General features: G+C 38.3%; 1 protein-coding gene across 1 annotated transcript in view; it reads left to right on the top strand.

Moving 5' to 3' along the window:
- Positions 1 to 111: 111 nt before the first annotated feature.
- PRKG1 (protein kinase cGMP-dependent 1) overlaps positions 112 to 14,287 on the top strand; it is a 927,484-nt gene continuing 913,308 nt past the window's right edge. Inside the window, exon 1 of the mRNA XM_063435055.1 lies at positions 112 to 913. Within this exon, the coding sequence (XP_063291125.1) occupies positions 642 to 913 (272 nt within the window). The 5' untranslated portion in view covers positions 112 to 641. The remainder of the gene's footprint in view (positions 914 to 14,287) is intronic.

The following is a 14,287-nucleotide window of genomic DNA, read 5'->3' as shown; positions in this document are numbered from 1 at the left end:
GGTGGCCACCAGCAGAAAGACATGGCTCTCTATCTGTGGAGGGTTTCATCCAGATAAAAAGGTTTTCTTGTGGTTTTTCCAGTGTCCCAGGATCCAGTTACAAGGAGCTGCGTCACCCTTAAGATCACATGGTAATTGTTTCTATTTCAAGGACCAAGACTTGAGTGCCACAAAGCTCTCTCTCTTTTTTTTTGGTTACATTTTGCATTCTCTTTTTCCTCTTGGCCACTGAGTGGTGGAGTGTGATTTTGGTGGGATGAAGATAGAGGCTGTCTGCTGTGATCACACTTTTAGGAGATCTGAAACAGGGATGCTGATTCTTCCCCCTTCGTGGGATTGATCATAGAGAGAGAGAGGTCTCACAACTGTAATTGGTTTCTCAATGAAAGATAATAACCCATTCCCAGAAGGGACTGTGGATTACCATTTCCTCACCCAGCAGCAGTGCTCTCAGTTAGCTCACCCTCCTTTCCATTGTAGACCATCCCAGCAGCGATCAGTGGTTTAAGGAATAAACTTCTACAGGATCAGCAGGCAGGGGGGACTGGCAACATTGTAACAAGGAGACTTCATTCATCTGGAACGCTGGTTATACAGTGACTACTACTGCAGGAGAGCCAAGTTTATCACAGGGGGAGAGGATGAGTGAACTGGAGGAGGACTTTGCGAAGATCCTGATGCTGAAGGAGGAGAGGATCAGGGACCTAGAGAACCGTTTGCTGGAGAAAGAAGAGGAAATACAGGAACTGAAAAGAAAACTACACAAGTACCAGTCTGTGTTGGCAGTGCCAATCACTGCCCAGATTGGACCAAGGACCACCAGAGCTCAGGGTATATCAGCGGAACCCCAAAGCTATAGATCCTACCATGACCTCACCAGACAACCCTTTAAAAAATTCACCAAATCTGAAAGGTAGGAAACAAAAGATATATAAAGATAAGATTCTTCACACGGTTAAAAGCATTTATATTTCACTCTTTACACTTGAGCTCCTTCCCACACATACACGTTCTGGTTATACCAAGTAACTAAAGCGACTTTATTCCACTGCAGCCACGAATGGGTTAACACATAATTAGCCCAGCAGGCCTTCTGGGTATAGCAGACTTTGCACTTATACAGACACGCATGGGTTAAGTTGGAATTAAGTCACCAGGCACTCTGGCTACAGAATAGTTATGCAACCATGAATGGGTTAATGTTGAGTTATCCCAGCATGCATTCTGTCTATATAGAGTGTAACCGGTGCTGGCATGAATGGGTTAATAGGGAATCATCCCAGCAGGGAATCTGGTTATAGTAACGTTTGCATTTATACAGTCATGCATGGGTTAAGTTGAAATCATCCCAGCAGGCACTCTGGTTATAGCAGTGTTTAAACGAATGCAGCCATGAATTGGGTTAATATGGAATGAACCAAGCAGGCACTCTGGTTATAGCAGAGTTTAAACGTATGCAGCCACGAATGGGTTAATATGGAATGATCCCAGCAGGGACTCCTGTTATAGCAGAGTTTAAACGTATGCAGCCACGAATGGGTTAATATGGAATGATCCCAGCAGGGACTCCTGTTATAGCAGAGTTTAAACGTATGCAGCCATGAATGGGTTAATATGGAATGATCCCAGCAGGGACTCTGGTTACAGTAGAGCTCAAAACCATGCAGCCATGAATGGGTTAACTTGGACTCACTGGATGTACGAGATGATGATTGAGGATTTGGTTTCTCGGGACATAACTCCGCAGATCTAAGGTTTAAAAAGCATTTTTATATAAAATAAAGAATTGTGACAGATATACAGTTCTAGTGGATATATCTATTTATGTTATTTCCCCTCCCCAGTACAATACAACTCCAATAGAAGGATGGAATGAAAGTTAAAACACAAAAAATAAAAAAAATATTTTCAGTTGTTTTAAGCAACTTCCTGTTATTAAGAAGTCCCACCTCCTTCCAGTATCCTACTCTGACCCTTTAAGAGGGAAAGTAAAATGTATAATCTATTTGACATTCTGTATCTTGGGTGCAGATTCCTGCAGCTTTAAGGAGATGCAATACTACCATAGACAATGCTAAAGTAACATCGATCTGTCATTAAAGCCCCCCATGGAAATTAAATAGAGGAAGTCCAGAGCATTATTGGCTTTTAGAAGCTGCGAGTACATGACTGAAAATGCATGTTTGAGGATATTTAATATCCCATTAGTCAGTTCACCCCCCTCCTCCCCCCCTCTCCTTGTATATACTGCTCATCAGATCTCATATCTGTGGTGCCTGCTGCACACTTAACCCACTATAAACAAGGCATAAACTTAGCTCTCATTCAGGAACAGGGACTAAATAGCTGCATTTTTCTGTGTGTGCTTGTGTGTTTCTATCAATTCCCATGGCAATGTATTTTTATAACAGTGCTGAGAGGGAGTGATGAATGGGGTGAAAGATATAAAGTGCATCTCAGGATGAGCAAGTAACAATGCCCTGCTGGTTCCAATAAAAACAGAGAGAGAGAGCTTTAAAACAGTTTGTTAGCCTCAGTGTTGTCATTTGACATGTCAGGTGTAAAACCAGCATGGACAAACTGTATCTAACCAGCTGGTTATATGAGCACTTTTACAGCGGTGTATTAGTTACTCAGCTGACAGTGAAAGAGTCAAAGCATATACAATATCCCTTGGCCTGACTTGTTCTGAAATATTACTCTTTATTTGTACAATTGATGCAGTGTGTAAAGTCAGGCAAATGCAAACTATGCTACTGTTGCCAGAACAAAGGTCCCAACATCTACCTAAAGCATCAACAAGAATCAGGGTCCTAGCTTAGTACCAATAGGCAATAGGCAGATCAATATTGTTGAGTTTTTTTTATGTGTTTTTTTGACTGGCATTTATATAGCTCAAGCATATGCTTCCTCACTTTATAGTTTTACATGTGGATATAGGAGTATGTAAGAAACAAAAGTGTTACAAACGTTCACATTTTAAACAGGAAATAAGTTATTATGGATAAACAGGCTCAAACAAGCTTTCAACTAATTTCTCAAGCCAGTGACAAAAGTCAAACTTTGTTCATATGATGGAGGTTGATATTAAATATTCATATATTGATACAGAGTTAGAATTTTTTTCTGTATGTGCAGGTAGTCACTCGTTTGGAGATTCAAGGACCACTTATTGCAGTTATTTATAACATAGAATGTGACGGCAGATAAGAGCCATTCGGCCCATCTAGTCTGCCCAATTTTCTAAATGCTTGCATTAGTCCCTGGCCTTATCTTATAGCTAGGATAGCCTTTAGCATATGGGTGTAGGCATAAAATGCTAATTTAAGGTGTTTAATTTGGCTCCCTAGAAACAAAATTAAGAGCTGCTGTGCTATTGATAGAAATAGTTTTGATTGTCAATAGCCCCTTATAAATGTATGACATGCACCAGGCTTATCATCATATAAAGTGATTTAACAATAAATAAATAAATAATAATAATAATAATAATGGTACTTAAGGGGTTAACCTTTGCAATGACCTTGACGTTTATTTCTCTATTAGAAATTACAAGGTAAAGCATTGTAAGGTTGTTGTCCTCAGTATTCTGTAAATTATAAAGAATTGCTAAGTACATTTTAAACTTTAGGTTAAAATATCCAAAAAAATAAATCAAAGTGATCCCTTTGCAATTCTGTTTGAATTAATTGACATAAATTAATATGTGTAAACAGCAAAATATGGATAGTATTTAATACATGTATAGGGCCGTGAATTTAATTCTACCTTGTATAATGGATTCTTTTTTGAAAGTATATTAGTATCCCATTTGAAGGTGGAATTGAGGTAAACTTGATGCAGATTTTGAAGGAGAATAATTTAGCAATGTATTGCGCATCCATCTTGGCATTTAAGGGGTTATTTGCAGCAATCGACATCCATACCAGACATTATTCATTGTGTGACATGCATCACATTTTCACAACTAAACTCTTTCACATGAAGACGTTTATCTGCTTATTCCCATGCTGATAGGCATCACAGTGCATTTTTATTTAACATTTTTTTTTTTTTTAACATGCGTGCTTAAGAAAATATCCCAAAATACAGCTTGACCCTTTGATCACATTGCCATAAGGAGAACGTTCTGTGTTCAAACAGACATTCAAAATATAGCTGGAATGAGGACGTGCATTAAAATAGTGAACAGTTGTTGGGTTTTTAAGTAGACGACAAAGGCCAGCCATTGCGATTTGAGTAAGATTTCCAATATAGGACGCATCCTGTCTTAAATAGCAAGGATGCAGTCATAAAAAGGTCATGGCAGGAGTTATATTGAGGCCAATGTGCCCTTGAGTTGATTGTTGCTGTATTGGTTTATTTAAAGTAGAACAACTTAGAATTCTGGGATCTAAATGTCCGCTCCAACGTAACCTTATTTTGTCTTGTGTGAAGTACATCTATTTTCCTCACCCTGATATCACAGTGTAATGTGAAATCTTCACTCATTTTAGCTTTGGGAGTAAATGGAGAAAACGTATGTTGATTTGGGGGTTACTTGCCAAACTGCAAACTGACAAAGAAACTACATTTTTAGGCTTAAATAGAGGAGCTAAAAAATGCAGAGCAGATAGTTTTGACCCATAGTTTGCATTTCCTATGTCAATTCTCCACAATTCTCAGGTCACTGAGTAAACCCTTATGTCTTTTTAGAGTTAAAATAATGCCCATAATGTTAAATGATCTGTTAAAGAACAAAACTACACTTTTCCTAAATTATATATTTTAAGACTTATCACAGTGACTGATTTTTGGGGTGGCTATTTTTTGCAGGAGCCCTAGGCAGAGGTAAAAAGAAAATATAGTAAAATACACACTTTTCAGGACTGTGCTTTATAAAAGGTCTCCTACCATATTTTACTGAAAGACACCCTTTAGTATGTATCATATCATCATTATACAAAGTGATAAAGAGCAGTGTTTTGTTTTGGTGTACGAAACATTTTTGTTACTAACTAAACTGGGATTTGTGGAGAACGTCATGGAATTTGTAGATTGGAGGCCAACGCGGCCAAGCTTAAGAATTCTGCCTAAAATTTGTTTATGTTTACAGTTACAATATTAGATGTTGAGCACACCTTCTCTTTTCGGTTCTAAAAAATAAATAAATCTCCATTTGATTCATTATTGCACCCAAAGCATTTTGTTTTGTTAGACTGAATAGCCCATATTGTTGTTAGGGCTGAGGCAAAAAAAATTGTCAGACTCATTTAGGCGGGAACAGTGTAGACTGAATAGGCAAGCCATTCGCTGATTGGCCAAAAAAACGAAGTAAGCCAACAGGTTTAAGACAGGAACTAGGGCTATCAATAGTGGGGTTTGGAGGTTAGGGTTGAAACAGCCACCATGTTTTCTTGCATATACAAACATAACTGTAAACCATGAAAACATGCTGGATTGCAAAATGTAAAGACAAAAAGTAAAGACATTACTCATTCGAGGAGTGATATGCAAGGGGCTACTTTGATTAATGTGTATTTCCTTACTGTGGCATATGAATTCTACATACTCCAAAGGCAGAACTCGTCATATACTGCCAACCAGCATGAAGAAAATATGTTTTCAGGAAAACACAGTGCATCAGGGGGAGACAGTTGAAAAATGCAGTATATTACCTTTGAGGGGAGGACTGGAAGTACAAATCATTGAAATCAATGCCTTTTTTTTTCTATGCACAGAAAACACAGATCTTTGTGTCGATGGTTCTGGTCATGCAATCATGCCATGTATGAATTGGACATGTGAGCTGTGACATCATATGTCCCTATAGCCTCTTTCGGTATGATATACACACCATGAGGGGACATTCACAGTGATCTCTGCATTCCTAAGGGACACAGACTGTTTCCTGTGTCTCCATTGCCACCACTGACAACTGGCACATGTTATGACTGTCACAAGCATTATCTCATCCTGCTGTCACTTGTAAACACCTCCAGGGACATCATACATACTGACTACTAACTGATTAGGAAATATCTCAGTGGAACACTCCAGGCCTGGAGAACATTGAGATTGGGTGCCCCTGGCCCATGCACAAACCTACACCGTACTGGACTAGCAAAGGCTCTGCTCAGGTCCTACATGTCCCTCACTCCTGCACTGCTTTGCCAACACATGCCCTAATGCACTTCACACAGTTATAATCCAGAGGGAAACGATATGAGAATCTACCTTGGATTAAAATATGACGTGGTTTAAATTGGATAACATACTTATAATGTAGACACACATAAATATATAGTGCCCTCAATGATTTCTGTGTTCAAATGCTCTAGGCTGAGCCAGCATCTCATACAGTGCTTACTTTTATTTTGCTATCTGATATTTTGGGCTGTACTTCAATTATTCAGTCTTGATAAAGATATATCTATATTTATTATTTTATTTAATTTCTGATATACAACACTGTGCCTTGTAACTTGATTCCTCCTTTGTTTAACCCCTTAAAGGACCACTCTAGGCACCCAGACCACTTCAGCTTAATGAAGTGGTCTGGGTGCCAGGTACCTCTAGGATTAACCCTTTTTTTTATAAACATAGCAGTTTCAGAGAAACTGCTATGTTTATAATGAGGGTTAATCCAGCCTCCAAATCCTCTAGTGGCTGTCTCATTGACAGCCGCTAGAGGCGCTTGCGTGCTTCTCACTGTGAAAATCACAGTGAGAGCACGCAAGCGTCCATAGGAAAGCATTGTAAATGCTTTCCTATGCGACTGGCTGAATGCGAGCGCGGCTCCTGCCGCGCATGCGCATTCAGCCGATGACGTCGCCATCAAGATGGAGAGGAGGAGGAAAGCTCCCCGCCCGGCGCTGGAAAAAGAGGTAAGTTTAACCCCTTCCTCTCTCCAGAGCCTGGCGGGAGGGGGTCCCTGAGGGTGGGGGCACCCTCAGGGTACTCTAGTGCCAGGAAAACGAGTATGTTTTCCTGGCACTAGAGTGGTCCTTTAAGGACTAAATTTCTGGAATAAAAGGGAATCATGACATGTCACACATGTCATGTGACCTTAAGGGGTTAACTGTATTATACTACTAAAACATAATTGCAAAAACAATTTTGCCCGGGACAGACTCCAGCTTGCCAGGACTGTCCCGGCAAAAACGGGACACTTGGCAACTATGTTTATGATGCTGGTGCCCAAATGACTGCTAATGATGCTAGAGGCCTGGGAGACAACTAATTGAACAGATACCAGCACTGACATTGGTGCAGGCCCTCACCTCTGCTTTGAACTATATTCAAAGTGAAACAGATTGATTTGTACAAGTGGCAATTTCTCTTGAAATCATAACTTTTATAAAATAAACCTACAGTAACGGACAATTTAACCTTAAAGCTGAAGTTATTTGCATAGAATGTTCCTAACTTTTGTTTCTATGAATGTAAGTAGGCAGTGGGTCATCATCAGACACACATAATGCACCCTTTCAAGTAAAACCAATGGGGTATCCATACTTCAGAGTTATGGATAAGCCCCTCTCCATTTGAAAATAGGATTGGTGTTATGGTACAAATGTTTTGTGTTCTTCCCCCTCTCATAGTTTCTGCAAAACCGAATAATGTGGTGTCATTTAAAAAGTACTATCAGCTCCATTATTACTCGTTGTGTATGAAAAACATTCCCTTTTAAATCAGCTTTCAAACCAAATTTATTTTTCTAAGACTTTTTTTATATGAAAAAAAACAAACAAAAAAAATTATATATATATATATATACACACACACACACACACACACACACACATATATGTAAAAAAAAAAAAACATTTTTACAATGAGGTGAAAGGCCCGTAAGGACCAATGGAGACTAATCGTTGGTCTCCCAATCATTCCCACAAGAACACACATGCTTTGCTTCCCATATAGTTGTACAGTTCTCAAATGATTGCAATACAAATATCTTCATGTAGGGAGTTGAGTAAAAAGACAAGATCACTTTTTTTTTTCTACAAATGGAAAATGTGTATGGAATGGTAGGCATTAAAATTACTGCTGCCCTGCATGAGGCGCCTTTCGCAAAATATCTCTAACATAAGAGGTGATATGGAAATCTATTTGTGGAAAATGGAACAATGCAGTCCTTCACTTTGTGAGGTTGTAGAATGCAATTCTTAACCCTTTGTTTACCAAAAATGTGAGCGACAATAATGTTTAATGAGAAGGGTTTAATCAGGAAGATTGTATTCACATTGACTAGGAAATAAATATGCTTAACTTGCTTTTAAAAAAATAAAATAATGCACCTTCCCTTGCATAAAACGGATTTAATGGATATAGAAAACGCAGGGTCATGTTATTTTAGGATTATTGTATATAATGCAAGACATGGTTATTGTGGACTAGAAAAACAAGGTCATTCACATCAGCATTATTAACCTGGTTTAAAGTTCAATAAAAAAAAAAAGTGTATAGCGTTACCTTGTTAAAGGAGTAGCTTGCTATTTGAATTCTGAAAGGCAGAAGATGGTTGTCCTGTCACTATTTAAGATGTAAATGTTTGTTAAGCATTCTACAAAAATTGTAGCCCAGGCACTGAAGGATCAATTCACAACGTTGCACTCTACACTACAATTATTGCTCAACCATTACAAGAGGGGTAGCCAACCCTAGGTCTGGTTGCACCAGGATTTTAATAAGCATGCAGTATTCGTCTCTTTTTTGTTTATACACTATGATGCATTCTACGTGAGGTCAGTGACTCACATGGTTTTATTTAGTCTGTATTGTAGCGAACTGAAATCCAAATGGCAAAATTGAGGCTGAAATAACCAATTTGGAGAATACAAAACTTTGCGATATACACAGATTGGTCTCACTTTGGACATTCAGATAATCATTGAATAAATACCTACTTTAGTTAGTGAAATATACACCCCACCAATTGTATCACCAGACTGAATTGTAACAATGTGAAATCCAAATTGCAAAAATAAGTAAAATAGAGAATTAGATGAATTTGACAAATTTATCTACTTGTGATGTTTTCCTAAACCCAACATAATCAAAAACGCTTCCCCAGCAGGATAGGAATCAGGGATAACAACCTATAAGCACAGGTGAGACACTAACAGATGTATTCGCTATTTAATTCTAAATTCTCTGGAATTGACCAAAGATTTTCTATTTTTTGGTAAAAAAAACACCTGATTTACATCAATTGTGGATAAAATTGTTAGATCCTATGTTTTCCTCAACAGATGTCCAATCTTCATGCTGTTGGGCAGCGTATGAAAGATGCTGCTGTGTAGACCCCAGTCTCTGCCAAAGAGAATCAGCTAATTGCTTTGGGATCACTGCTTAAAGCAACATTGTCATTTATTTTTGAAATGCAGTTTTTATTTACTTCTGCACCTTACTTCATAATTATTTGACTCCAGCCCACAGAGCTACTTGCCTTAATTTATATTTTCTTCCTTGTGCAGAGCCTCTATAACTGGGTGCCTCCATTTTGTTTTCCTGTGTCTATGATATCTGCAGTTTGCCATTATGTGGGATTATTGTAGGAAAATTAGCTGAAAAGAGCACTCTGTGAGAGAGAGAGAGCTGTATCTGCCTATCATGAAGCAAATGAATGTGAGGAACTCAAAGGGAATTCAAATTTAAGGCAAAAATAACAGATCTGGAAGCATGTTAGATGTTTAGAGTCTAAAAGCTAGCTGAGAATTAGGGGAAATGTAGTCCAGAAACAATTTATGGTGTCAAGGTTAGCCATAACTGGACTAGAGGATGCTTTTCAGTTTGTCGCAAAACATTGCATCATGAAGATGCAGCATTCAGCTTCCGTATGGTATTTTCCCACAATTTTCCAGCAAAGTATTACAGGTTTATATGCTAAAATGAGACTTTAATATTAACTCAAATTGAATTTAAAAATTTAAGGCCAAAGTAGCCACACTAAAAGCATAGCTAGTTTAGAGAAGTTTTCCAGTTCAGCTATTTTGACATTAACCCCTTAAGGACCAAACTTCTGGAATAAAAGGGAATCGTGACATGTCACACATGTCATGTGTCCTTAAGGGGTTAAGGGGTTAAAGTGAACCTGTAATGAAACATTTAACTTCCCTTAAATCGCTCCCATTTACATTGAATAAACCAAATATCACAAAGATACAAGGTGTATTCAATGTAAAATATAAGAATTTACTCACTTTTCCTCTGTTCCCCTGCCGCCATCTTAATACTTCATCGGTGTTATTCTTCATGTGGCCCCCACTTCCGTACTGTGTTCCGCTCCTCCTAGGGCCAGCACGCCAAGGCATTGACTGAGAGCTGGGAGTAAAAAACTATTTTAAATAGGTTTTTTTTCCCCTAATCTATACATTTACTAGCACAATGTATAGATAAAATCTTATGCTCAATCTAATGAGCATAATTTGTTTGGGGCATGATGGGTGCCTTTAAATGGATAGTCCACTGCCAAAACCCAAAAATAAAACATCTCCACTGAGCTAAACTACCAAGAAGTAGCAGGACCTGTTGTCTGATTAACAACCAGGAATGGTGTAGCAGAGTTTATTTATAAAAGTGCCAATTTGTACTAAAACTTGACTTTTTGTTAAAGGAAAAACATAAAAAGCAACTTACACATAAATCACCATGGCAAGCTGAAGTGCTTTACTGGTCTGAAATGTCTCTTTAAATATGAAATTCACTTTGAATTCACTTTCATTGTTTATTACTTAAAGGACCACTCTAGTGCCAGGAAAGCATACTCGTTTTCCTGGCACTAGAGTGCCCTGAGGGTGCCCCCACCCTCAGGGACCCCCTCCCGCCCGGCTCTGGAAAGGGGAAAGGGGTTAAATCTTACCTTTTTCCAGCGCTGGGCGGAGAGATCTCCTCCTGCTCTCCTCCTCCGATCCTCCTCTTCTCCTCCCCGTCGGCTGAATGCGCACGCGCTGCAAGAGCTGCGCGCGCATTCAGCCGGTCACATAGGAAAGCATTCATAATGCTTTCCTATGGACGCTGGCGTGCTCTCAGTGTGAAAATCACAGTGAGAAGCACGCAAGCGCCTCTAGCGGCTGTCAATGAGACAGCCACTAGAGGACATAGGGGGAAGGCTTAACCCATTCATAAACATAGCAGTTTCTCTGAAACTGCTATGTTTATGAAAAAATGGGTTAACCCTAGAAGGACCTGGCACCCAGACCAGCTCATTAAGCTGAAGTGGTCTGGGTGCCTAGAGTGGTCCTTTAAGTGAGAATGTAAAGGAATTCATAGTGAATTTCTCATTTTAGACCAAACTAGCCAAACTGGAGCATATGTGACTTGGAGAATTCTTCCAGTTTAGCTATTTTGGCCTTAAAGGTACACTATACTGTAAGGCATACAGACATGTAGTCCTAACACCAGGGTTACCAAAACTCCGGCCCTTCAGATGTTGCTAAACTACAACTCCCATGATTCTATGAATGAAATAGATAGGCTGGGAATCATGGGAGTTGTAGTTCAGCAACATCTGGAAGGCTGGAGTTTGGGGAAGCCTGCCTAACACTATAGTTTTGGGCAACCTATTAGCCTCCACGGCCCCCTCAGAGTGAAAAAAATAAGGAAGTTCACTCAACTTTTCTCCCTCACCTTGCTGGTCTTGCCGTGGCTGGCCTCGCCTCCATGGCAGAGATTATCAATCTTGATGATCTCAGCCAATCTATTTTTTCCCGTAGAAAAACATTGTGAGGCTACTAAGCATACACGCCAAAACGCCACACTCCACCAATCAGCACTTAAATAGGAAACTCCTCTAGTCGCTGTCTGAGTGACTGCACCTAGTGGTGTTACTAGGCAGCACTGTAAACACTGCCTTTTCTATAAAATGGTAGTGTTTACATTGCTGAGCCTGCAGAGGTCCTGGTGACTATAGTGTCCCTTTAAATTTGAAATTCACTATGACTTCCTGAAATTTCTCACTATAGTACATAAGCCTGTCTGAATTCTAACTAAAGCGAATAACTCTGTTTTTATTAGCAGCTTTGACCTAAAGCAGCAATAAATATCAGAAATTGGGAATTGTACATCAAATAACAAGGTTATTAATTTAGGTAGAAAAAATATATATATATCACGGTATTACTCAAAATCACTTTATCAGTACTCAAAATGATATTAGCATGAGGTGAAAAGTTTCCCTAATTAGCTGAGGCCAATTATAAAAAAAATGCACTTATTCTAATGCCGCGCTGCAATGAGAATTTTCTGTAACCCAATTAACCTCATAGACTAAGCAGCAGTGAGTGTGTTGGATCATGTGACACAGCAGAGTCCTCATTGTGATAGTTTACAGAATGGGGCCCACATCTTCTAAATTAACAATTTGTATTATACTGAACCAGCGTTTGGAAAGATGCTATTTGTCAGCTCTCAGCAAACCAAAAAATCTTTTGAGTCTCTTTGTAGCTATGCAGGGTGAGTCACAAATTAGGAACCACCCAATACCTGTAGGGAACCCAGACGTTTATACACTAAATATGGAACTGCAGTAAACTAAAAATTTGCTTACAAAATTTGACAAAAATAGCAGATTTGGGAAAAAAATGACTCTATATTCACGTGTTGGCTATTGATTGTAGCTTAAATTTTGCCATGTGGTATTCAATTCACTGGTATTTAACACTTAGTGAATTAATGCATAATTAGTGTTACACCATTATCCTTATATGACATTCACATGTTCACTAAACTCAAAATTGCAGTGAATTAAAAACAGAATTGCGAAATTTAGACCAAAATAGCCGTTTTTGGAAACATGTCCAACTCTCTATATTCACAGTTTGGTTATGATAGCTATAATTCTGCAATGGTTTTAAACGGCAAAATTGAGGAAAGAATAGCTGATCTGGAGAAATTCTCCTCCTTTGCTATTTCAGACAAGATTTAGCCATTCAGTCTGAATTTACAAAAATTCAGTGTGTTGTGAAAAAACCTGCAGAGTGTCTTACAGCAATCTCGCTTTTGACTCACCCCCTAGCCTAGACTACTAATGGGAGATGTAGTGCATAGCTTGAGATATGGAATCACCTATTATTATTTTATCATTTATATAACGCCAGCAAGTTCCGTAGCGCTGTACAAGTCATTGTTGTAAATTCATTCTTGCCTGAAAACTACTTAACCCTTTAGTGACAAGTGACCTGTCATGATTGCTAAATATCTCTATTGATTGCAGTCCAAACCATACAGCAATTAGATTTGCTCATTGCATGAATGAAGCTATTTTCAAAAAAAGTAATGGAGTCTTCAGTATACCTTATATTAGCATGTGAATAATACCTTATATCAGCATGTGAATAATTTAATTCAAGATAATTGAACGTTTCTCATCGAAGGTTCTTCTAGCGCAGCACAGAAATAAACTGTAGATTCAGAGGTGTAAAATTACCTTATTTAAATGAAACCTATGCATTGTTGGTGTGGTCCTTTAACCTTAAAACAATAATCATAAAATTCTAATTTTAGCGATTCTTAATGTTCATTATATGCCCACTTCTCTCTATTTATTTAACTAATTGAAGAGTTATAAAACATGTCTCCCCTCTCTCTCTTCTTGTGTCTTTCTAAAGCGTTCTAGATATTGTTGTTAGTAAAAAAAAAGTTCTAAATACATTTCATATTTTATATCATCTTATAAACAAAATGCATATTAACCATGATACATCTATCATGTTATCTTTTACATATTTAATGTACTGTATCTATTACTGTATATGTTTTACCATAGTTCACTAGCATAGGCTGAATACCTCCTTGCAATGCTTGGCATTTATAGTGGTACGTGTCATACCTATGGTATTTGACTTGGCTCACAACACAGCTTCTTCATGAAAATAAATCGCATTGGATAATGGATGTAAAGGGCATCCCTAAAACTGTATAAAGAGGTGATTTTGTCTAATTGCTAGGATTGCTCAGATTGTTTTGTTCATTAGATCTGTCAATTTAAGTTCCTGAAATGTAACATGCGCTCCTCAAATACACATTTTTTCTCTCTGCTCTCTCTATCTATTGTAGTAGTAGGACATAGGGTAAACTTTTTTTTCCACTGAGTGTTTGGACTTGTTCTTTAGAATAGAAGCCATAAAGTTTATTTTTGGCAGGCTGACTCATTACACTTTTAAACAATTTTGACAAGTCGAATATATGGACATGGTAATTGTGTTGGGGGTGGGTTAGTCTAAGATGCAAAGAAAAGTAACTGTTGAATTGTCAGTAAAACCAAAACTGCAGTATACTGCATATTGCTGAGTAAATTCTA

This window comes from Pelobates fuscus, chromosome 10, assembly GCF_036172605.1.
Source record: "Pelobates fuscus isolate aPelFus1 chromosome 10, aPelFus1.pri, whole genome shotgun sequence".
NCBI classification, from domain to species: Eukaryota; Metazoa; Chordata; class Amphibia; order Anura; family Pelobatidae; genus Pelobates; species Pelobates fuscus.
This window is presented reverse-complemented; position numbering and strand designations above follow the sequence as displayed.